The sequence below is a fragment of the Typopeltis vanoorti genome, chromosome 21 (assembly GCF_054136105.1).
Source record: "Typopeltis vanoorti isolate ZY-2024b chromosome 21, IOZ_Tvanoo_1.0, whole genome shotgun sequence".
Taxonomy (NCBI): Eukaryota; Metazoa; Arthropoda; class Arachnida; order Uropygi; family Thelyphonidae; genus Typopeltis; species Typopeltis vanoorti.
The window spans coordinates 18,700,525-18,727,193 of NC_143569.1; the positions used below are offsets into that span (position 1 = coordinate 18,700,525).

Here is a 26,669-nt window from a genome sequence, read left to right on the forward strand (position 1 = left end):
GAAGCCAATATTGTTTTTAACATTTTAAATGTAAGTGATCGAATGGTTTTTTGGACACAGTCATAAAAATATTTGTTTTAAAAATAAATTGTAATGGATGGTTTTATGTTTTGTTGCGGTTACTTTATTTCAGTATTTCACAAACATAGGAGGAGATCGTCCTAATTCAAGAAATAATCCTGTGAGTAGCTTATGCTGGAGTTGCTACACGACAAATTCCTAGGGTATTGGCGGACATGCAACTTGACAAACTCGTTCTGAAGAAAATGGACTGTTTTTTCCATTACTTTTTTTTTTTTTTTTAAATAAAATGGCATCTTAATAACGTTTTGTGCGCACTTATAAAATGCTATCCAAACGAATGAATATTGACGAAAGTTTAATTTTGCGGATAATATAATTTCATTCTGTATATTTAGAAGGAATTGTCACTCTGTAATGGTCATTGCGGATGGATGTCCACGCCTTTAGCCTAGTGGCTATGCGCTTCGCAACCATATGCCTGGGTAAGGAGTGTCCTAGGTTCGATTCCCGTCGACGACGCGAGGAGCTTAAGGATCTTCTTCAGCTATAGCCAAGTTTTAGCCGGTCTTGGTGTTATCGGTTTTATCTGGTGTTTTTCATCCCGCAAGCAGGCAAACCGGCCCCGTGAACACACACGGATTACAGTCAGGAATACTGACCCAGCCATAGGTCTGATTCGTCAGCTATGCCGGTTCCGGAGCCCGGATAAAATTTGGGGGGACTGAGATGGTGCCGTACCTCCCCGTAAAGGGGACTCACGGTCATGTATCATCATACGATTATTATTATTATTATTATTGCATGGATAAGATATTATCATACAAAAATAACATCGATCTTAACATGTAGTAACTTTTTCACTTTTTAGTTTAAATGACATCGTAATGTTAAAAAAAAGATGCGGGTGACGTCAGTCCAAAATACTACAACTATAATTATTACATCAAAATATAAGGGACTTATATCGATATGACTCATTTAAAATGAATGTTGTGCATTGAAGGAAAATATTTAACTACATCCAATCGCATGTACCGGAAGTGAAGTCATGTCATCACTCCACTCGTATGAGCATTGAAAGACATTTCTTGTCAAGATTATACCCCATTTCTCCAAGTGTTGGAGATGGAACAGTCTTTTGAAAGTTGTTGATAAAGTATTTATTTTATACAGATGTCTGTGACATTTCTGCGTTTTGGAGGAATTCGTTCAGCATTACGTTTATAACGTGACTTTATCGTGTATATATATTTATATATATTATCAGTGAGTGTTTAACAGCGAAGTGTTCAGCAATTTATGAGTGAGCGATATTTTTACAATTCACCTTAGCAACTGTTAAAAAGTGTTTTTATTTTATAATATGCAGTTCTCAAAAGCATTCCAAAATGTATTTTTTTTTTGTTTTTGTAATAGGTAAAAAACAAAAAAATCCATGCGAGCATTGAAGCACTATATTTCTACTTTGTGTCAGATTAGAGGTTGATTTAAAACTACTGTGGAATATAATTTTGTTGTGGAAATCATTTTCTAGACTATTAATCTCAGATAGTTGGTTAGTTATGACTTCTTCATATATACTTGCAGGCGTTTTTATTTCATTGACCTCATTACTGGTAAGGATTTAATATTTCATTTTCTTACAATTTTATAACGTACTTTTGTATTATATTACAGTAGTAAAGCCTAATTTTCTTTCTTTGTTAATCTGATACTGTCAGTTTGCTTTTTAATGATTCTTCATTCTTTATCAATTTTTAAGTTAAGATAAAAGTATGTGTATGTTCATCGTATAATGATATTGCCAACATTTTTATGAATATTGGGAAAAGAATGTCTTAAGCAAATTTAATAGTTCTATAAAGAAAGGGCATTGGAAAATCATACCACACGATAAGACAAGTGTCATCAAGAATTTTATTTTTATTTGTTGAGGAGGAGACAGAGTGAAACAACTTAATGAATAGCATATTGGGTTGTAAAAAAAAAAACAATTTATTTGTGTTTTTCGAGTAATCATAGAGGAGATAATGATCCCATCTTGCATAAAATTAGCCTTATTATTATTATTATTTATTTCAATTCCACCCACAAAAAAGTTACCAGTTCCTTGTCAGTGTTACATCAGTTTTAGTGCCCTGTGCTGGGTAAGATAATCCAGACACCTGCTTCAGTACTAAACATGGATCTCTTTTAAGTACCGTCAGGCCTCAGTAAGCAGGTTTGTGGTCTCACACTGGGCAGTGAAATTCTTATTTCACTTTGAACACATTCACAAAAACATCTATACCTATAATGAAATTTCAGTGCATAGCCCATTAAGAAAGAAAAGCCAGTGGAACATATAAGAGTTTTGTTTAAATAAATTGACAGGAGCTATAATGTGCTATAATATATATAGTTGGTGAAAGTGATTATCAGGTACTTGTTTGGTGAAACAAGAAAAGGTTACTGCCAAAAAAAAAAAAAAAAAGTTTACATTATGGGAAATTATAAGGTGGGTGATTATGGGATGCTCTGTAGTCAACTAGTATCAATATACTGGGTATATGACTGTAGAGAAAAGATGTTGACAGTGTATGAAAATTCATAAGGCAGTATCTGACACAAGCAGTGCATAACTGCATACCAAGAATTAAGTGAGTAAAGAGAGTAGGAGTGAAATGGATGAACAATGAAGTCAAACAAGCTGTGTTGTAAAAGAAAATGTTATGGCGGCGGTACAATATAGTTAAAGGCAATCAGATCCTTGAAGAGTAGAAAGTGCAGTATGAGAGGAGATTGGCTGTCAGTTCAAGGGATATCAGGACCAGTTACTTCAATAATAAATTTAGTTTAATCCTTTATCCAAGTGTGAGCAAACAAAGTTTACACCTGAAAATATCTTCAGAACCGAGGTAAGGTAGTACAACACTGGAAAACTCACAGCAAAGGTGGATCAAGCTCTCAACTCCTTGTCTCAGTATCTCCCATAATGCACAACACATCTCCTTGCAGACATGTATACTGCTATGCATTAAGGGGGGGGGGCACTACCAATACCCGTTTCAACATTTATTGAGGTCTCATCAGTGGGAGCCAGGCCCAGAGTGGAGATACTAAGGCAGAAGAGTCATCCTTACCTAAAGGAGTTGCCAAAAGGTGTGTCACCTCTTTATTAAATTACTCTGGATTTAGAGAAAGATATTGAAAGTTTATTTTTCACTTGGTTAGACTATAATAAATTTAGTTTAATCCTTTATTCAAGTGTGAGCAAACAAAGTTTGCACCTGAAAATATCTTCAGGACTGAGGTAAGGTTGGTCTCTTTGGGTAGTTTCCAGATTATCTAATCTTTAATCTACTCACAAGATTAATGTTACAGCATTACAATTTTGTTGTTAGGACTCTCACAAAATTAAAAAAAAGAAAAAACTTTTCTATATGTTAATGGCATCATGAGTTTTTTTTAAATTTTTTTTATGAGGGTTCAGTTTTTTTGCTGATGACACAAAGGTGAGGCAAATTATAGCAAGTAATGCTTATCATGCAGTCCTCTAATAGGATTTGAATAGGCAGCTGATAGCATGGGAACAGAGGTGTACTCCCAGTTTAGTGCTAAATGTAAAGGTTTGGAAGGCATGGTTGGAATGCTATATATTCCGTTAGTGGAGATTTTTTTAAAAAAAAAAGTAATAAAAATATATAACAAAAGATAATAATACAAAACAAACATGCAAGAGTAGATATCACCCATGATACTGCACCCATATATAAAAAAAGAGAATGATAATGCAGTAAACACTTTCAAATACTTTTGTGTTGAGACATATTAAATGTCAATAGAATGTAAAGGTGGACCCAGAGAAGAAGAAAATTGCCTAATAAAGAAATACCAACATTACCATCATCAACAATAATCGCAAAACAAATATTAAGAGGAAGAAGGCAAAACTGAAGCTGACAACAGTAAAATCAATCATCAACAATAATAACAGCAATGACAAGTGCAAGAAAAACAAGTTTTAAGAATGTAACATTAATGATTTTGAATTATGCTGGTATCAAAAAGGATTAAGATAATTTTTTGAAGTATTATTTGCACACTATTTCAGCTATTCTTATAATTATTATAATAATAAGAGATTTCACTGCAAAACTTGGAAAAGAAGATATAATATATAAATATATAAAATATATTGAAAGCCAAAGTCTTTATGAAGAAACAAATATGAATTGCAAAAAATTAATTTGGCCTCATCTAGAAATTTAATAATAAACAACACTAAAACTTATAACTTTATTGTAATGAGACCATAAGCTTTTTAATAAAGATCATACAAATAGCCAATCGGTTTTGCCAGCTGCTGACTAGCAGCTATTTGTATGATCTTTATTAAAAAGCTTATGGTCTCATTACAATAATGTTATAAGTTTTAATATATTTAGACCAAATATGAACAATTTAATAAACAGCACTATTTTCCTGCAGAGATTTCTGTGGTTAAGAAGTTCAATATAATTATTCCAGTTTTGTGACCACATGTTTAGTTTTAAGAACAGTTTTCTTTAATAAACAGGTACTAAAAAAACAAAACCCGACAAGTTTCATTAGTTGTCAGGCTAACATCTTCACGGGTAAAGAGAACTAAAAGTTTAAAGCATGAACTACTAGAAATTAAAATTAATTCATTTGTTGGTATTGTGAACATGAAAACAGTTTTTAAAAAACCGAATAACAGATCTATACAACCGTTAATGCATTTTAGCTGCAGACAATGCTATTTGTTGTCACATTCTGTGGTTCATGCTCACTCTGTCCGAGGTCTGAAATTGGTAAATTTTAAACTTGATTTAAAATCAAACCTTGGTTTTTGTTGCATTCCGTAGGAATTTTAATCATATTTGCTACCTCTTTGAATTTTCTTGTGAAACAATTCTTATCTGTATAGGACATGTTTGTTCTATCCCAGAGTACATCATAACCAGTAGAGGTTGTGTGAAATGCCAATCCTAATTTATGTTCTCTCTTATTTTGTACGTCCTTTTGATGTTCGCTCATGCAGATTTCTACCGATCTCCACGTCTGGCCCACATAGCAAATGCCACAGGAACAGTGAATATTATAAACCTCTGGTTTTTTTATTGGGTGATGTGAAGGTTTTGGAGGATGAAGAAACTTGTTGGGTGTTGTTTTTTAGTACTTGTTGATTATTATTATTATTATTATTATTATTATTATTACGAGAGACTTCCAGGGAGTCGGAGACTAATTGAGGGAGGCCACATACTACACACACTAGCTATCATACTTATTCTTGAATTCATTCACACTGCTTGCACTCACAACATGCACTGGCAATCCATTTCAATCACGCACCACCCTCTGAGAGAAAAATCTAGCCCTCATACCCTTCTTAGCGGCCTTCATTCTCAGCTTCCAAAGATGCCCTCTCGTCCTTTCCCCACCTTCCATAAATTGAAAAATTCCATCAATTGAAATCCTGTATGAACCTTTCAGAAGTTTGTAAGTCTCAATCACATCACCCCTCTTTCTCCTGTTTGCTAGTGTCTGCAGTCTACAAATTCCCAATCTGTCTTCATAATGGAAGGTATTCCATAATTCCTGATATCATTTAACACTCACCTTTGCACACTCTCTCCAATATATCAGAATTACAACAGAAACCAGGAGATCAGACCTGCACACATTAGTCCAGGTGAGATCTTATCAAGGCCTTGTAAAGAGACAGAATAACATCCTTTACATGTGAACGTTCGTTTCAGCATTGCAATTATCTTTTGAGTTGTATTTGCAATCTTTGCCACATGGCCCCTGAACTTCAACTTCCTATCTATTAACACTCCAAGATCCCTAGCCTCATCAGTTTCTTCTAGCCTAATCCCACCAATATAATATGACATTCGATAGGTAATCATGCCAAAGTGAATGACTTTACATTTACTGACATTGAACTGACACCCATTTTCCCATGCCCGCAATTCCAGCTTATTCAAATCATTCTGCAAGGACTGCATATCACCAGCATTCATGATTACCCTGTCTATCTTTGCATCATCAGCAAATAACTGCATGTCGCTTGTGAAATCTTTCCCAATATTATTAATGTATAGATTGAATAACAGTGGACCAAGCACTGATCCTTGTGATACACCACTTGTTACCTTAAACCTTTCAGACTCAGATCCTCGATATATACCACTTTTTGATATCTGTCAGTCAGCCATCCTCTTATTCATGCTAATATTGTATAACCCAAACCCATTTTCTCCAATTTATGCAGCAGTCTGCCATGCTGTATTCTGTCAAAAGCCTTAGCAAAATCCAAAAGTATCATGGTGTATCCATTCCCCTTTTCTAGTTCAATGGTAACATTGTTATAGAATGTGAGCAAGTTGCTAAAACATGACCATCCCTTAGTAAACTCATGTTGTTCATTGCAAAGTAGAGATTCACTGTCAACCCATTTCTGAATGCAGCCACTAACCAATTTTTCCAAAATCTTCACCACCACTCTTGAGATACTAATTGGATAGCTGGATATATCGGTCTCTGCACCACCCTTGTGCAATGGAATTACCATACATTTCTTCCATTCCTGCGGAATCTTTCCTGTTCTGAGACTCATATTAAACATCCTGGTCAAAGGAATGGCCAGTTCAGCTGAATACTCTTTTAGCACACGTGCTGATATTCCATCAGTTCATGTTGCTGAATTGTTATTCAGTTTATGCAACAACTCTGATACCTCGGCCTCACAAACCTGCATATCTTCATCTAGTGAAGAGGGAACAGTGAGCTCAATGTTGCGTTCACCAGGTTGATAGCTTTTAACAAAATGGGCACGCGCTCATTAACTGAACAACCTCTTCTGCATCTGTAACCTCACACCATATGGATTTAGAAGTTATTCTTTCATATTCATTCTTTCTTTTACTTGCAGCATATTGATAGAATTATTCTGGATTGTCTTTAGCATGCAGAGCGAGTTTCTTTTCATAATCAGACTTTGCTTTCCGTACAACAGTTGTGACTATTCTAGCCTTCTGTTTATAACATTAATAATGGACAGTATTCCTTCCACATCGTTCTTTTCATATGAATCTCTTGCTTAATAAGATTGCACATCCATTTGACATATTTATTCTTCGAACCCTCGGGACACATTTTGATATCGCATTATTTAAGTATTGTTTAAATGCTTCTCATGCACTGTTGATATTCTTTCCATCCAGCAACTGATCCCATTCCACTGAACTCAGTATACTCCTCAGGTGGTCATAATTTCCTGCTTTGTAGTTCAGCATGTAACCTTTTCTGAATGGAACATTCATAAACTTAGTCAATTCCCAAGTGAGTACCGCATGATCACTGTCACCAACCGGAGACTGAATAGTTACGTCTTTAACTGAAACGCCCTCTGACACTATAATCAAATCTAACACTGTTTGCCCTCGAGTTCCTTCTGTCACATGCTCCTTGAGGAATTTGCCCCCAACAGCTCAATAAATGTGTTTTCATTCTTCTAATGAGATTCTACTGCCCCAATCATTATTTGGATAATTAAAGTCTCCCATTATGATTACTCTTTTTGCACTCACATTTTCTATTTGGTGATGCATTTCTTCATCACCAGCTACCGATCCACCAGATCTGTAACAATGCCCCACTATGTAATTTGTCTTGTTAGATTCCACCTCGAACCAGATGGCTTCAAACACACTGCCACATGAAATATTGTTAGTAGTATTACTACATTCATAGGTCTCAACTCTAACTGGATTTAAGTCATCCAATATCATTAGCAGCACGTCTCCTCCTCTCTTATCCACTCTATTGTTGTGTCACAATATTAATTAATATTGTGACACACTTATTTAATTAACCAACTATTTCAGTCTGAAAATAGCAGACCATCTTCAGCACTACAAGAACAGTTTTAAAAAAAATCCAAGGTGGAATACTAACAATAGATCATTTAAAAATAGAACAAGCCACGTGATGTTATATCACTAAATATTAAAGGGAATATTTTTAAGCAGAGACATGATTGAAATAAAGATGTTAATTGATATTAAATAACATAAAATTAATATGAATTAATGAGTTATCCTGATTAGACTTTCCCAGATTTTTGATATAGATATTCAGTCATTCCGATTCGGGTTAGGACGATGGAGTAAGGCCTCTACGCTTTCTTTGAATAAACGTTCAAATTTATAACGGGATCTATGTCAGAGATGAGTTTTTGACCAAAGGATGTTGTGGTTAGTTTCAATCCTGTGCTGAGCCAATCCAGATTTTTCAGGTTTGTTGTGATGAATGGAGGATTGATGTTCTTGGATTCTTTTTTCAAGAGAATGTCCAGTTTGTTCAAAATAGGAGAGATCACAGTTCCAGGGAATTTGATAAACTCCAGGAAGAGACATAGTTGAGCATTTGTCTTTAGGAGAAGGAAAATGGGAAGATAATTTGTTAATAGATGAATACATAGCTGTTAACTCATATTTCTCCAGAATTCTTGCAATAGGTTCTGAAATCCCGGAGATGTATGGAATTGGAACTCGATGTATTGAATCTTTGTTGTTTAGTGGTGGATTATAAGAATCGAGAAGATGTCGTGTACTCTTTTTGGAAAAGCCATTGAAAAAACTCCTCAGATTTCTTAGAAAAATTGAAAAATGTCTCATTGCAGCCTACAGATCTTATGGTGAGCTTTGATATAGAATCTTTATATACAAATATACCTCTCAAGGAGACTTTAAAATTACTTGCTGACATCTTTCCAGAAGACATAAAACTATTCGATTTCATAATACACTCTGGATATTTCTTATGTCAAAACAAATTTTACAGCCAAGTAGAAGGAACAGCCATGGGAAGTCCTCTCTCTACTGCTTTAGCCAACTTTTATTTAGAACATCTAGAAAAAGTCCTCTTCTCATCTATTTTCCCTCAACCATCCTTTTGGGTAAGATATATAGATGACATCTTTACTGGATGGCTGCACAACAAAGACTTCTTACCTTCTTTTTTAAACAGTATCAGTTCCTTACATCATCGTATAAAGTTTACTATGGAAATGGAAGAAAACAACCAGTTATCTTTCTTAAACGTTCTCCTCATCCAGTCACCTTCAAATACTCTTACAACTACAGTTTACAGGAAACCAACGTTCACAGGTTGTTATATTCTTAAAGAATCAGCCCATCATCCTTGTCAAAAAACAGGAATCATAAAATGTCTTATCAAAAGAGCCAAAACTAATTGTTCTACTTCTAATTTTCTACAGAAAGAACTTTCTACTATCCAACAACACATGAAACTCAATCGCTTTTCCGAAAAGAGTACACAACATCTTCTCAATTCTTATAATCCACCACTAAACAACAAAGATTCAATATGTCGAGTTCCAGTTCCAATTCCATACAGGATTACAGAACCTATTGCAAGAATTCTGGAGAAATATGAGTTAACAGCTATGTATTCACCTATTAACAAATTATCTTCCCATTTTCCTTCTCCTAAAGACAAACGCTCAACTATGTCTCTTCCTGGAGTTTATCAAATTCCCTGCAACTGTGATCTCTCCTATTTTGAACAAACTGGACGTTCTCTTGAAAAAAGAATCCAAGAACATCAGTCCTCCATTCATCACAACAAACCTGAAAAATCTGGATTGGCTCAGCACGGGATTGAAACTAACCACAACATCCTTTGGTCAAAAACTCACCTCTTACATAGATCCCGTTATAAATTTGAACGTTTATTCAAAGAAAGTGTAGAGGCCTTACTCCATCGTCCTAACCTGAATCAGAATGACTGTATATCTATATCAAAAATCTGGGAAAGTCTAATCAGGATAACTCATTAATTCATATTAATTATGTTATTTAATATTATTAATTAATATCTTTTATTTCAATCATGTCTCTGCTTAAAAATATTCCCTTTAATACTTAGTGATATAACATCACGTGGCTTGTTCTATTTTTAAATGATCTATTGTTAGTATTCCACCTTGGATTTTTTTTAAAACTGTTCTTGTAGTGCCACTGAAGATGGTCTGCTATTTCCAGACTGAAATATTTGGTTAATTAAATAACTTTCGTGTGTTTACGTGCTTATATTATTAAATCATTCACAAAGATGGTTATTCTAGAGTAATATTTTTTCATTAAAACATTCATTATATATCTCGTTACTCAGACTAATTCATCTCAGCTTTCTCTAAAGCATACACATTAAATTAACCTGTATATGAACTAACTCACTGTATTTTCTAATGTTAACATGCTACACTCTTGCTCTAAATAAAGCAAAGGCCTTGATCCTTAATGTCTCTTAATTTCGTTTAACTTAACACCATAGTAAGTTACACACATAGCATAGACAAAGGAAATTTTATGTTTCATATACTAAGGCTTTTCATACTTGTTCCTTCAATTTGGTCTGCCTTCCTTCGGTTGATCTTTCTTCTTGTTCACTTCGACAGTGAGGTATCTTGGATTCTCTGATCATTCCTGTGATTTCACACGCTTCTGGCATGACTGACTTGTTTCAGGGATAACTGTAGCATTGGGCGATTTCTCCTTCATGATGTCTGCTACCTAGACGCTGAGTGTTTCCAAGGACTGCAGATACAGGAGTGGATATGTACTCCATCATATGATCGGGAGCTTATAACATTGCCAGTACTTGGACGGCATCTCCTGCTATCGCTCACCGGACTCTGAACACAGCTTACTGCTGTTTCTCTTCCGAGCACTTCGGGACAGAGCCGCTCCTCCTTGCAACTTTCTATCTGCCAGACGACCTCCGACCACCAGCCAAGGAAAGAAAAAGTTTACAAGAGAGAGAGAGAGAGGAGGGTTCCTAACCCTTTTATTTCTATCTCTCCTACCAGTAATCAGTGCAACTTTATTAACTCACCCAATGCGTAGCATTTCACCCACATGGGTCTCGCTTCATACCGTTTGTTTCTGATTTTCTTCTGACTATGCTCCACCATGTGCCGTGAGCACGCAACTGCCTGAGACCACCTCTCCTTCTGTTGGTGTTCCTTTGCCCTTTGAAACTTTGTTCACAATATTTTATACAAGTCATTCCTCGGACAAGTATTACAAATTTTAGTAAATCTTTGTTCAGTTTATACAGTATTAACGGCCTTGCACAATCAAAAAATTATTTCCTCTAACAACTTACAATCTCTTTTCTTTATGCTAACATAATTTTATATTATATCACATGTATATAGCACATACTTAGAAGCAAGCATTTTCCCACATAAAAATTTATATCTTATTTTTCTATCTGTTAAACGATGATAGGTGTGGAATTTTTTAGGATTCCCACTTATCAAGGTTTAACACTATCCTTCCTAAAAATACTGTACCCATGACACTCTATACCAGTTAGTAGGTCTGATTCTGATAGCCAGATCTCATTAATTACTGCAATCTGAGGTCGCAACATATTGACTAAGGCAACAAACTCCCCATTTGTTTCTGATACTCCTAGCATTCGTGTACAGACATAATAATCTACTTGCATGTTCTTTTGTATACTCTTGTTTGCATTCTGCCTGACACTGTTAGATAACTTGCAGATTTTTGTTCTTCTCTAATGCCTTACACATGTAGACATCTTTGCACACACATGATGAGTCTGAACCGGACGAACATAAACCCGAAATCGTTCTTGCCTCATCAACATTTCCATTTCAAAGCCCATTCCCATCATTAACACAGTTATATACCATTGTCGCACTTACACTCATATTCACACCATTCCTCCCTTTATAATTTAGTTTCCCTGACTCTCTGTGTTAGGTCTCATATCAGTTATTAGTTTTTCCAGACTCCTGATACCAAACGCATTCAGGTATAGGCCATCCCTCTTATACAAATCCAATCTTCCCTCAAACTCGCTCCACACATCCAAAAACTCGCATCCATTCCTTCTACATAGCCTACTCATCGAATTGTTTGCCATCATAGCCCTTCTTTTTAATTCATTTTTATCATAGCGAGGTAAAATATTAACGAATTTCACTTTCTCACTCTCTCCTCTTCTACCAACCCTGTTTAGTTTTAAAAACAGTTTTCTTTAATAAACACATGGTCGCCAAACCGGGATAATTATATTAAATAGAACTATGTTTATGAGGAAGAATACACACTTACAGAGAAATCTCGTGATGGATATGCATTTAATCAAATAGACCATATCATTATCAAATGACATAGAAATCGCATCCAGAATTTCAGGGGAGGGTTTTTTAGGTTTTTTTAGGAAAGGGCTACCAATTTTTCTAATTGATAGTCTTTTCAGATAAAAAATAATGTATTCTAATCTGAGAATACATTATTATTAAACTAGATAAATTAGAGAAGAAAATATAAGAGTGAATCAAAAGAAAAATTTGAAGAACAAGCATTTATAAGAGAATGCAAATATCTAGAATCATATGAAGGATAGCATAAAAGTATCAGCAATAAACTCATTTGGAATTCAAAGTAAAAAGATAGAAATAATTTGTTTTTAACCCATCTTATATTCATGCTACTCAAACATATCAAGAGAGTAACAAGGAAGCCAATAAAATGAATCAGGCAATAGAAAACATTTTTACAACAAACTTAAAAAAAAAACAAAAAAAAACCTTACATTAAATAACTCAGTAAAATTTGTCTATGAAATTAGAAACCAAAAACTTGGTACATGTATGAAAACAATAGTCAACAGTAGTAATGGACAAACACTAGAGATGAAATAGCAAATAGGTGGAGAAAGTATTTTAACAAAATCCTAAACTTCGATGAACCTGTTGAAATTAAACAGAAACTTGTCTTACTCTATCACCCAGAGATATTTAAGCCTTCACTAGCCGAAGTAGAATGAAGTGTAGAGCGACTGAGAGTCAGCAGAATGTTGGGTGCTGACAGAGTGGTGGCTGAACTTATCAAGTATGGTGGAAGCGAATTAACTGCAGATATACATAAATTGATAGATTTGATATGGTAAAATGAAGAGATACCTTCAGAATGGAAAGGGTCACTGGTCATTCCAATATAATTAAAAGGAAACAAATGACTGAAAATTACTGAGTGGTATTGCTCTTGTCCCCAGGCTACAAAATTTTATCTAACATTATACTAAAAGGAATCTTGCATGTGTTGAGGAAAATATGGGTGAAAGCAAGCAGGATTCTGCAGAAAGGAATTTTCAATTGACTAGTTTTACACTGAGAGAGATCATCATCATTATCAGTGGCTCAATAGGCACTCAAGTACCCATGACTTTCCACGTATTCTTGGATTCCATGACCATCACTTCAGGATAAGGTGGTTAACTTTATGCCTATAAGTATTCTTTGCCTGTAAATTATGTGTATTCTGCTGGCTGGTTTGCCTGGTTGTGGGATGAAAAATTGAGGTTTTTTTTTTTTTTTTTTTGCCATCAAGAATATGATGGCATTCATAGAGAAGGGACTTTGGGGGAGTACCAGATGAACTTGGAATACCTCATAAGGTAATGCATTTAATCAAAATTTGCACCACTGACAGCTGAAGTATGGTATTGACTAATGGCATGAGATCTAAACCTCTTGTTATTAAGACAAGATTGAAGCAAAGAGACCCTTTCAACTTCTTACTTAACTTTACAAAATTGTCTTTGAGAAACTGTGAAATATAATACAAGATAATACTAGCAGACTAGCAAAATTAGGATGTAGAGGTGATATGAACCTGGTTGAACATAGTGCTGAGGACGTTGGAATATGCATTCAGAAAACAGAATTTCTGCTTGACGAATAACTGGGATTACAAATCAGCTGTGATAAAACAGTATTTAAAAGTATGTAGAAACTGCAGTCAAGGGGAAAGTGACTCATTTACCAATAAAAACTTGTAATATGAAAATGCTGCACCTTCAAATATTTGGGAACTGTGATTACTTAATAAAATTAGTACAGAATTTTGTGCTGCCAATAGATCTTCCCATTCACTACGTCATTTGCTATCTTCCAAAACGCTTTCAGAAAGCTAACACAGAAATATGCAAGATATTGTTTTATGTGGAGCAGAAACCTGGAGCATAACAGACCAAGAAGCAAAATCTTTCCAGATCTTTGAAAATAGAAATCGTAGTCTTTGGGCTTGTAAGAACTAACACAGCAGGTGAATGGAGAAGACATCATGAACTGTATGAACTCTATAAATTCCCACTTTGATTTCATTAAACAGAGTTTAATGAAATCAGAGTTTGTAGATTCAGGTGAATTGGATATGTGGAAAGAATGGCTAAACAAGCATTAAAGTTGAGGCCTGATGAAAGGAAATCTAGACTACAGTAATATTGGAAGGATAAAGACATAGCTGGGATGGACTGGAAGAGCTCAAGACAGAAAAGAATAGAAGTTGGTACTTGCAGTAAAGAACCTTTAGAGGTTCAGCAGGCTAAGAAGAATTATTTGCACACAGTTTATCATGGGAAGTTGCAACATGAAAATAAAATTCAACAAAATAAAAATAACAGGCATAAAACACTAAACATATCAAAATAACACAAATGTAGGCCCTCAAAAGCAAACCTGCATTTAAAATGCAGTGAATGATTGTCACAATTTTAGAAACAAATATCTACAACAATACCAGAAAGCCAATACTGTAAATACTGGTGCAGAAATCACACTATCAAACCCTTCTTGTCTCCAGTCCTCTAAAGCTGACCTGATTTCTTGAAGTTAATAAAACCTGAAGTTAATAAAACATCACATCTTGAAAATTAAGATGTGATGCAAACACACCACTACTGCCAACAACAACAAACTCATTTACAGAAATGCTGCTACCAAAAATTAAATGAATAATACTGCTCTCATGAAAGAAATTAACAAAAATTAATATTGCTAAGAAACCAATCACAAAGTTGGCTGTTCAGATATGCTAAAAATGTATCTGTGTCTATCCCATGAGGCCAGTATTATTATTATACGCTGACTATCATACCTGGGGAGCTTAAGGGTCAAAGCTGTATAACTGAGAGGAGACCTCCACATAGCCTTTAAAGGGATGCAGAGAACCGACCAGGGCTTCTGACCTAATCTCCAATCCTCACCTTCTCGTGGTGCACCCTGTTGGGTATCTACTTTGATACTGAACGAACGAGGATGGGCTGGCAATTTGGGATTTAGCCAACCAAATTGTATTCTTATTGGTTAAACCAATATAGAAAATGATGGTACAACATGACAAAATTTCATGCCGGCTGGGGAGTCGCCCGGTTAAACAAGGCCCCCGTTGTTTTCGCCAGGGAACCAGGGCGAACAGCGAAAAGTCAGCTAGTGGAACAAATCTGAAAACACATCCCAACTCAACATCACCAGAGTTAAAGATCGGTACTATCAACATAAGAAGCCTGAATGGCAAAGAAATGGAGCTAGCTGAAGAATTAGATAAGTACCAGATCAACATAATAAGGGTGACGGAAACAAAAAAGACCAAAACTGGTGAGATCTTTCTGAGCAATAAATACAAAATGTTATATTCAGGCAATGACAAGCAAGGAAAAGGAGTAGCCATAGTAATCAACACTAAATACGAGGCTAATCTTCTTGAATGGCAGGCAGTCTCAAGTATAGTGATGTGGGCAACTGAACAATGAGACTTATTTGTGCCTATGGTCCCACAGAAGGTTCTGCTAAGGTAGAAGTGGAGGAATATTTTTGAGGCTTTAGAGAAAGCAACTGACAAAATGAAAAATGAAAAGTTGGTCCTTGTTGGGGATCTAAATAGCAGAGTAGGAAATGATTGTCAGACATACAAAAATATTTTTGGAAAATTTGGAGAAAAGCTAATAATAATGGCAAATACCTGTTGGATTTCTGCTCAGGACATGGACATGGTTATTACTAACACCATGTTCCAACATAAAAATGTGCACATATTCACATGGAGAGAAGAGGCAAGGAATAAAAAAAATCTCATTGACTATGCTATTGTTGATAGTGATGTTTTCTCCCTGGTGCAGGACACCAGAGTGTACAGAGGATTTGAAATTGGAAGCTATCACTATTTAGTTTTGAGCAGGATAAAATTGAATTTCATATTGAAAAGAATAACATGTAAGAAAATTTTAAAGCGAATAAAAATTGAGCAGCTCTCAGATGTGAACTGTAGACTAAAATGCACAAAGATTATTGAAGAAAAAATGAAAGAGTGTGAGAACAGCAACCAAACCTTGAAGAAAATGATTGATTCAGCCAGAGAGGCATGTGGTGAGGTTGTCTGCAAGGATAGAAAAATCAGAACTCCATGGTGGACACAGGAAGTTAGAGGCAGTGAAGGAAAAGAAGAAAGCATATCAAAAGTTCCTGGCAAATAAGTCAGCTTTTGCTCTTAGAGAATACAGAGACAAATGCAAGAATGTTAAACTCTGTGTAAAACTATCTAAACAAAAGTCATGGAGGACTTTTTAAAGAATATAGACAATAAATATCAAGAAGGTGGCAAAATGTTCTGGAGATTGTTGAAGAAGGTTAGAAATGGAGGATAGAGTGCTATAAAAGGAGTTAGAGATGATAAAGATGACATGAACACAGGAGAAAAAGATATCCTTGAAGTATGGAGTAATTATTTCGAAAAATTGCTAAATGAAACAAGCAGTGATGACAGCACAGTGGTAAAAAACACTAAACAGGCATGCAGTCAGGAATATATATCCATACTTGAATTAGAAAAAGCCATCAAAGGCTTGAAATGTGGAAAGGCAGCAGGGGTCAATGATATTTGACCAGAAATACTGAAGTATGGAGGTATAAAAGTCTTACAGTGGCTGCACTGAATTATGCAGTGCAGCCACTGTAATACCTGGAGAGAGGGACAAATTCCAGATGATTGGAGTAGAGCTCTCATAGTACCCATATATAAAAAGGGAAATAAAACTAAATGTGAGAATTAGAGTATTTCTGTACTGAGTTTCCTGCTAAGATTTATACAAGTATACTTGAGAAACAGTTGAGAAGGATTGTGGAAGGGAAGCTTGGTGAAGAACAAGCTGGATTAAGGCCAGATAGAAGCTGTCAGGGTCAGATTTTCAATTTACGACAAATTGTTGAGAAATCATGGGAATATAACAGAGATCTAGATTAAGTTTCATAGATCTGGAAAAGACATAACATGGTGCCAAGAGTGAAGCTATTCAAAACTCTACAGTTGTATGGTGTCAGTGGGGCATTATATCAAGCAATACTTAGTGTTTATTTGAGTTGTAAGTCAGCAAACTTACAAAAGTTAGAATTGAAGAAATACTGGAAGATGGTTTGATGTTAAGTCTGGTGTCAGTCAAGAATGTACATTATCCCCTCTGTTATTCACTATCTATATTGATCATATTATGATGGAAAGTGGTATTAAATCTGAGATCAAAATTGGTGATGTTAATTTCAGTTCTTTACTTTATGCAGATGATGTTGTACTTCTAAATAAATCTGCTAGAAGTCTGCAAGATTCCCTGACTAAATTGAATAACTGTTGTAATAAATATGGTATGAAGGTTGGCATTAAGAAGACAGACAATGAAAACAGAAGCATTGTAAATGGAGAACCTATAGAACAAGTAAAACATTTCAGCTACTCGGTACAATTTTTAGTTAAGATGGTAAATTAAATATGGAAATAGACAACAGAATCAACAAAGCTAGTATGGTAAGAAGTCAACTGAATAAATTTATATGGAATAAGAGAGAAATTAGTCAAAACACTAAATTAGCTGTGTACAAAACACTGTTCAAACCAATTTTAACTTATTATTATTGTTATCAACATTTGACTTCCATGGAGTCAGAGACTCACTGTTGCATATAATGCTCATCCAACCACATCTTAAACTGATCAATGTGTCGTCCACATCTACAACACACTCAGGCAATGCATTCCACTTACCAACCACCCTCCATGCAAAGAATCTACTTCTCACACCCTCCTTATACAATTTCCAGCAATGGCCTCTTGTTCTACTCCCCTCTCCAATTCTATGAAAAATTTCTTCCATGTCTACCTGATAACAACCCTTCACCAGCTTATGTCTCAATCATATCCTCTCCCCTTTCTTCCTATTCACAAGGCTTTGCACCAAAACCACTGACTACCTTTGTGAATCTTCTCTGTACCCTTTCTAACATATCCTCGTCACCATGAAAAGCTGGCAACCAAATCTGTGCACAATAATCCATATGAGGCCTGATCAAAGCCTTATACAATCATGAACTCTCTGTTTCTGCATGTCAGGGTTCTCCGCATCATTGCCATTATTCAATGCGATGTCTTCACAACTTGTGCAATGTGGCCACTGAATTTCAGGTCCTTGTCTGCCATCACTCCTAGATCTCTGATCTCCTCTACTTCTGTTAAAGTTTTTCCACCAAGTGTATATTTTGTATTCCATCATTGTTTACCAAATCTCAAACCCTTACACCTGACAGTTCCACTTACCTGCCCATTCATGCAATCTATTCAAGTCCTCTTGTGAGGCATTAACATCAGCCTGACTGCAATTGCTCTCCCCAGTTTTACATCATCTGCAAACAGCTGGATATCACTAGTTAAACCCAACCCAATATCATTAACATACAAATTGAACAACAATTACCCCAAAACTGATCCCTGCAGCACACCGTTGGTGACCTTTCTCTTTCAAGATACTGCTCCTCATATACAACTTTCTGATACCTATCCGACAGCAAGTCACTGATCCAACACAGAGTCTGTTATCGAGTCCCATCTGTTTCAATTTATTTAAGAGCGTATCATGTGGCAGTCTATCAAAAGCCTTTGCAAAATCCAAGTACACCACTGTATATGTATCTCCTCTTCCTTGTTATAGTACATAAGTAGGTTAGTGAAACATGATCTCCCCTTAACAAACCCATGCTGATAACCACAGAGAATACTGCTGTTATCAACCCATTTAGCTGTTATTTCAGATCCAAACTTATGGATCTAAGAGCTGTGTCAGAAGTAAAACACTTGACCAAAGACTAGAGACTGCAGATCTGAAATCCTGAGAAAGATTAGGGGTGTGAAAGATGGCATCAATGGCAATATCATATTAAAAATGAGGATATTTGGAAAGAACTTGACATTGTCAGCATCCAGGAATGTGTTAGCAGAGCTAATCTCAGGTGGTTTGGTCACTTAAACAGAATGGGAGAGGAAAGATTAGCAAAACAAGTGTTCCCAGCTAGGTTGGTAGAATAAAGACCCTAGAGGAAGACCAAGATATAGGTGGACTGATACGGTAAAAAAGTGCCTTAGAAGATAGAAATTAGAGTTCTGACAATGTCGGAATCTTGACACATAACAGATTGATCTGGAGGAAAATTGTAGATAGGAAGTTAGTAATGATGTAAATTTTTCATATCGTAATCATATCCTGTACATCCCTTGAGGGTGCATGTTAGGAATTTGATGATAAAGTGTTAGGAGAGGCACTTTTTTGTAAGAACCAAGTAATTCCATTTTTTTGTTAAAGCAATATATGGATTTTGGGATTAGTTAGGTAAAAATGTAATTTAAAAAATACAGAACATTATGAAGTAATAAAATGGACAAATCCTTTAGCCTATGTATGGTTTTAATGTACCATAGGTTTATAACCTTTCGTGGGTAGGAGTTGCATAAAAAAATATTGAAGGCATTTTTTTAAATTTTTTTTTATAGGTATGCAAGTGATATAATATGTTGTTGTTGTTATTACTTGACACCTCCAGGGAGACCAAAGACTCATCGACGGAGGCATCTAATCTACACCTCTTTATCTCCACCACCCACAACTACACCGATGCCATCTACAGCCCACCACTACCACTAGTATTTTTACAGACAATCGCAAACATCCAAGCCCACGGTGGGATTCGAACCTGCAGCCTTTTGGCTGGAGAGCAGATACACTAACCACTCAGCCAACCAGGCTGGCAGTTTCATTTTCAATTTCATGTTAATTTCATTTTTTCTTCAACCAGTTTTTAGTGGGGGTTCTTTCTTCTAAAAACTTTTATTTTTCCAAGTTGTCTGGAAAGGGGAGAGTGTCTTACACTTTCATTTAAGACTGGCTAAACTGCCTTTGGCTGAAAAGGCATGAGCAAAGTCAGGAACCAGGATTTCATGTTTGATGAATATTTAAGTTGAAAGAAGTATTTAATGATATTTTTCCAACTTATCCATACCTAATAAATCAAAAATCATAATATTAAGAACACGTATGTTTATTTTGAAAGCATGTTTACATATACAAAGCAAGGAACATGTGATAAACATTTCATCACCTGTTCTGTCATATCAGTAAAAATACATTTTATTCTAAAAGTAACCATACAACTAGCACAATTTTACTAGTGGTCACTTCTCGATTTTATAAAGAGGTGACCATGAAAAGTGTCATACTGTGGAGAGAGAATAAAAAAAAAAAATAAACTGTTCTGCATGCTAAGAACAGAAGGGAAAAATCCAAGGTAGGAACTTGATTATTTTAACCTTCAAGGTTAAATGAAAATAAAAAATCAATCTGTGTTTATTTCTTTTATGTTTATTTATGATTATCATGTTACAAAAAAATGTGAACATTCAGTGAGCATAGAAAAGATTCTGAAAAAATCATGACTTTTTTCACTGTAGCATTCATGTATACTAACATAATAATTTGACTCAGATGTTGAAAGTTTTTTTTCACTTGATTACACTATGAATTAAACATGCCAAGAAAGTATATTTTGGGTTTAATCTTTTATCCAAGTGTAAGCAAGCAAAATTTGCATCTGAAATAGCTTCAAGACTATTTGTATATTGAAGCTAATGACTTCACATCAATTGCCTGAGCATCTCATAATGCAAAACACTCCCCTTTTTAGATATGTATAATGCTATGGATTATGAGAAGGGCCACTATCTCCAGACAGTTTTGACCTTTGTGTTATGTTAAAGTGCAGGAAAATCTCTTCAAAAACTGAGTGATCTACAAGTTCACTGAAACTTATTACTCCTGACCTGAATGACTTCAGAACAGGAAACTCAGCAGTGGCTCCACTCATTGACTGGAAAAAAACTCTCCACCAAGCAGAGCCTCTTTGCTCCCCAGGAAGCAAGTAAACCCAAAGAAAAACATCATCAAAATGTCATCAGAGAGAGACAGAATGGATACCAAGTTTACAACAACATTACTGACTAGATGCATGAAACAGTTATGCTTTTCATATTTCCCTTTATCTGTGTAAGGAAACTTGGGGGTGGGGAGGGGGGTTGTGATCTTTATGCTTGTCCTTTGGGGGACAGTGGAATTAGTTGTGTTTAACTGGGAGTAGGATTGTCTTGGTCTTTTGTGTTTGCAGTAGTAGTCTTTTGTGATTCATTGTAGTTGGCAGCTTGTCTGACTAGTGGGTTTGGGTGCCATGCTTGCCTTTTGAGAATTTTTCAGTTAGGTCATGAAGGAGCGGAAAGATTATGGGATGCTGGTCTCTCGGTGGATCTGGGTGTTTCTAATAATCCATGGAGCATTCAGTATCATCTGCAGGCATGTATTCTGTGTTTGCTGCAATTTTAGAATGTTTGATTTTGAGGTAGAGCTCCATGCTGGGGATAGGGAGGCGTATGTGATTACAGGGCATATCACCATCTGGTATAATAGTAGCTTGTTTTATGTATCTAGTTTGCTGTGGATTTGATCATGGGGGTAGAGTTGAGTTATGGTTTTGGATGTGAGTTTGATGTGACTGTTAAATCAGAGTTTTTTGTTGAGTTGCTCCGAGATATTTGATTTCTTTTTGCCATGGAATCTTTTCTCCGAAGAGCTGGATGTTATCATTGGAGGCATTTCTTCTGGAGAATAGTATGCATGTTTTTTTTTTTTGGGGGGGGGGGGGGGAATTAGATCCTGCAGTCAGAGACCAGTGTAGTGAAACTGCCTTAGTGTCGTTAGATTGACAGGTGGGGATAGAGAGAGATCTTGCTAGAATTGCTGTGTTGTTTGTATATAGGGTTGTGATGGTTGTCCTCAAATTTTGTGGGAAGTCTGCGATGTAGACCACAAACAGTAGTGAGGCCAGGAGGGAGCCCTGTGGAACTCCTGCTAGGATTTTGCACCTGGTTGAGACTGTTCCATTGATTTTTACCTGCATGGTTCCTTCGCAGCGGTATGTTTTTATTAATCTTATTAGATTTATTGGCATATTTGCTTTCATGAATTTATAGAGAAGGCCTGGCCTTAGTGCCAGATCTTGTCAAAGGCCTTAGTGATGTCTTGGAATATGCACACTGGTGCAGTAACTTTGGGGGACACTGCCCGGCTTCTTTATGGGTGTGATGTTGGCAATTTTCTCTGGCATTTTCTATGAAAGTTCTGCATTCTTAATATTGTGTTTTTATGTTGACTAGGTGCACTATAGCCTTTCGTGAAAGCAGCATTATAATTTTGTTGGTGATGCCATCTGGACCTGGGGCTTTTTTATTGTTAGGTGCTTTATGATGTTCATTATTTCTGCTGGAGTAGTTGGGGGTGATGCGTTCTGAGTTGTCCTTGGACAGCCTTAAGGTGCGTTTAACCTGTTGATGACCTTTATAGATGAGGTTAATGCTTCTTTTCATATGATAGTCTACATTGTTTTTCCAGATTGTCCACGAGAGCTTCGGCTTTTTCCATATCAGTGTGTGCAATACCGTGTTTGGCCTGCATGGGGGAATGACTTATGTTTGGTACGAAGGGTTCTCAGGAATTTCCAGATTGTATGATCCTCTGGGTCAAGTGCTGTTAGCTTGTTTTCCCATTCCTGATTTCTGTGGTTTTGAACTGCTTCTCTGACTTGACTATTCATGTTGTTTAGGATTTTTGTCTTTTGGGGCTCTTTTGTTGTGGTATCTCTTTCTGGACTTATTTTTTGTTCTAATTAGGTCCATGATGTCCTCTGGAAGCCGGCTGGTCGTGTGGGTGATTGTAGTTTTGGCGACTGCTGCTAGTAGCACTTTGTTGATTTCATTTGTTAAGTTATTCACAGCTTCATCTATCTCTTTTTTGTGGGTGCTGGGCAGATGTGTTCTGGGAGAATTTTTAGATAGCTTGTCCCATGCTACGAAGAAGTGTGGGGGGGGTTGATCTTGGGTGCTGAGTTTAAGCGGGATGGGATTATGGTCTGACGATAGCTCATTGATCATCTCTAGTTGATACTGATATCTGATGTTCTGAAGATAACTGTCTAGCACATTTGATCTGCCATGAGGACTGTGAGGAGTGGATTCGGCGAGTCCTGCTGCTACAACTGAGTTGTGTTGTATAGTTGTTTAGCGTGCGACCGTTTCTGTTGATAGCGGAGCTGAACCATACTGTGTGCTTGGTGTTTGTCTCCTGCTATGATGGTGGAGTCTGTGGAGCTGAGAATGGCATCCAAGTCTGACATCAGTAGGGGGTTTGCTTGGTGAGCTATAGGCTGCATATATCTTTGAGTCCACCAGCATTGTTTGTGTGCACCTCTATGCTGGTTACCTCCAGGTTGATGGTTTGTGGGTTGGTTATGGCATTGTACTTTTAGGTTTTGATATAGATGGCAGTACCTCCCCCTCTTATTTGCAGGTTGGAGGTGCATTTTGTTGATTAAAATTATGTCAGGATTGCGTCTATGTGCGAACTCTTGTTATTCCAGTATTTTGTTGGCAAGACCGTTGGCATTCCGGGCAGCCATCAGGAGGGTGTTTGGTTGGATGTTTGGATTTTGTTTTCATTCATGACTGAGGGCTGTCAGAATGGAATGGGTTCCTTGCAGGAATCTCTTTGTCGAAGATGGTGATGGACTGGTTTTACTGCATTCATGGAGCGTGGTGGCTAGTGAGGCAGTCAAGATTGCTGCTAGGTAAGGATACCAAATTTGAAGTAATGTAGACGTCATATATTTCTCATATACTAGTGAAATGGTGAACCATCTTTTTATTAAAATATTTTGGATTAGAGATAGATGTCAAAAGTTTTTTCACTTGGTTATACTATAAATTAAAATGCCAAGAAATTATATTCTTTGTTTAATCATTTATCCAAGCGTAAGCAAACAAGGTTTGCACATGAAGTATATCATCACTGGACTACTTGTGTACTGAGGCTAATGACTTCACATCAATCTATTTTATAGTATAATTTAATTTATATAATTTATAGTATAATCAAGTGAAAAATCTTTCAACATTTTTCAACAGTCTTTTTAGAGTATTTTAATAATAAGGTGATACACCTTTTCACTACTTGTATATGGGAAATATGACTTCTACAGTACATCAACCTTGGTATCTCTTCCAAGTCATGCTCCCACTTCAGCGAATTTCCTTCTTCAGCACAAAAGTTTATCAGCCAGACCCAGAAGAGAAATTTGCTGAAATGGTTTCCATGGAGGTGGTACTGCTGAAGTGGATGCTTTTCCCTGAGATATGAGCATCTCTGCTTGGTGGTGAGGTGAGCTTGTCACTGAGTTATATGATCCATTGGATCACTCATTGTTGGGTGATATGAGAGATCGCATGAGTTTTTGAGAGGTATCCGTGCACTTAACCATACCTCAGTAAAGTTCAAATATATGGGAAATATGGGAATACTTATATATGGGAAATATGACTTTACATTACTTCAACCTTGGTATCTCTTCCAGGTCTGACTCCCACTGATGTGATTTTGCATGGATGTTTTGTTAAAATTTACTGAAGTGGATGCTTTTTCCTGAGATATGAGCAGCTCTGCTTGGTGGTGGGATGGGCCTGCCACTGAGTTATATGATCCATTGGATCACTCATTGTTGGGTGATATGAGGGATCGTATGAGTTTTTGAGAGGTATCCTTGCACTTAACCATACCTCAGTAAAGTTCAAACCTTTCACTACTTATATATGGGAAATATGACTTCTACATTACTTCAACCTTGGTATCTCTTCCAGGTCTGACTCCCACTGATGTGGTTTTGCATGGATGTTTTGTTAAAATTTACTGAAGTGGATGCTTTTTCCTGAGATATGAGCAGCTCTGCTTGGTGGTGGGATGGGCCTGCCACTGAGTTATATGATCCATTGGATCACTCATTGTTGGGTGATATGAGGGATCGTATGAGTTTTTGAGAGGTATCCTTGCACTTAACCATACCTCAGTAAAGTTCAAACCTTTCACTACTTATATATGGGAAATATGACTTCTACATTACTTCAACCTTGGTATCTCTTCCAGGTCTGACTCCCACTGATGTGATTTTGCATGGATGTTTTGTTAAAATTTACTGAAGTGGATGCTTTTTCCTGAGATATGAGCAGCTCTGCTTGGTGGTGGGATGGGCCTGCCACTGAGTTATATGATCCATTGGATCACTCATTGTTGGGTGATATGAGGGATCGTATGAGTTTTTGAGAGGTATCCTTGCACTTAACCATACCTCAGTAAAGTTCAAACCTTTCACTACTTATATATGGGAAATATGACTTCTACATTACTTCAACCTTGGTATCTCTTCCAGGTCTGACTCCCACTGATGTGGTTTTGCATGGATGTTTTGTTAAAATTTACTGAAGTGGATGCTTTTTCCTGAGATATGAGCAGCTCTGCTTGGTGGTGGGATGGGCCTGCCACTGAGTTATATGATCCATTGGATCACTCATTGTTGGGTGATATGAGGGATCGTATGAGTTTTTGAGAGGTATCCTTGCACTTAACCATACCTCAGTAAAGTTCAAACCTTTCACTACTTATATATGGGAAATATGACTTCTACATTACTTCAACCTTGGTATCTCTTCCAGGTCTGACTCCCACTGATGTGGTTTTGCATGGATGTTTTGTTAAAATTTACTGAAGTGGATGCTTTTTCCTGAGATATGAGCAGCTCTGCTTGGTGGTGGGATGGGCCTGCCACTGAGTTATATGATCCATTGGATCACTCATTGTTGGGTGATATGAGGGATCGTATGAGTTTTTGAGAGGTATCCTTGCACTTAACCATACCTCAGTAAAGTTCAAACCTTTCACTACTTATATATGGGAAATATGACTTCTACATTACTTCAACCTTGGTATGTCTTCCAGGTCTGACTCCCACTGATGTGGTTTTGCATGGATGTTTTGTTAAAATTTACTGAAGTGGATGCTTTTTCCTGAGATATGAGCAGCTCTGCTTGGTGGTGGGATGGGCCTGCCACTGAGTTATATGATCCATTGGATCACTCATTGTTGGGTGATATGAGGGATCGTATGAGTTTTTGAGAGGTATCCTTGCACTTAACCATACCTCAGTAAAGTTCAAACCTTTCACTACTTATATATGGGAAATATGACTTCTACATTACTTCAACCTTGGTATCTCTTCCAGGTCTGACTCCCACTGATGTGGTTTTGCATGGATGTTTTGTTAAAATTTACTGAAGTGGATGCTTTTTCCTGAGATATGAGCAGTTCTGCTTGGTGGTGGGATGGGCCTGCCACTGGTCATAGCCACCACTGAGTAGCGAGTTAAATGATCCTTCGAGTTACTCATTGTTTGATCTGAGGGATTGCACAAATTTTTGGAGAGGTATCGCTGCACTTAAACATACTTCAGTAAAGTTCGAAACTGGTCTAAATGAGAGATTTTCTCTCTC

General features: G+C 36.5%; 1 protein-coding gene across 2 annotated transcripts in view; it reads left to right on the forward strand.

Moving 5' to 3' along the window:
• The first annotated feature begins 1,174 nt into the window (after nucleotides 1–1,174).
• The window catches only part of LOC150094659 (NPC intracellular cholesterol transporter 1-like), a 495,369-nt gene continuing 469,874 nt past the window's right edge, over nucleotides 1,175–26,669 (forward strand). For both annotated transcript variants that reach the window (XM_090411343.1, XM_090411344.1), the window contains exons 1-2: nucleotides 1,175–1,327; nucleotides 1,441–1,640. In XM_090411343.1, the coding sequence (XP_090267469.1) occupies nucleotides 1,587–1,640 (54 nt within the window). In that variant the 5' untranslated portion in view covers nucleotides 1,175–1,327; nucleotides 1,441–1,586. The remainder of the gene's footprint in view (nucleotides 1,328–1,440; nucleotides 1,641–26,669) is intronic.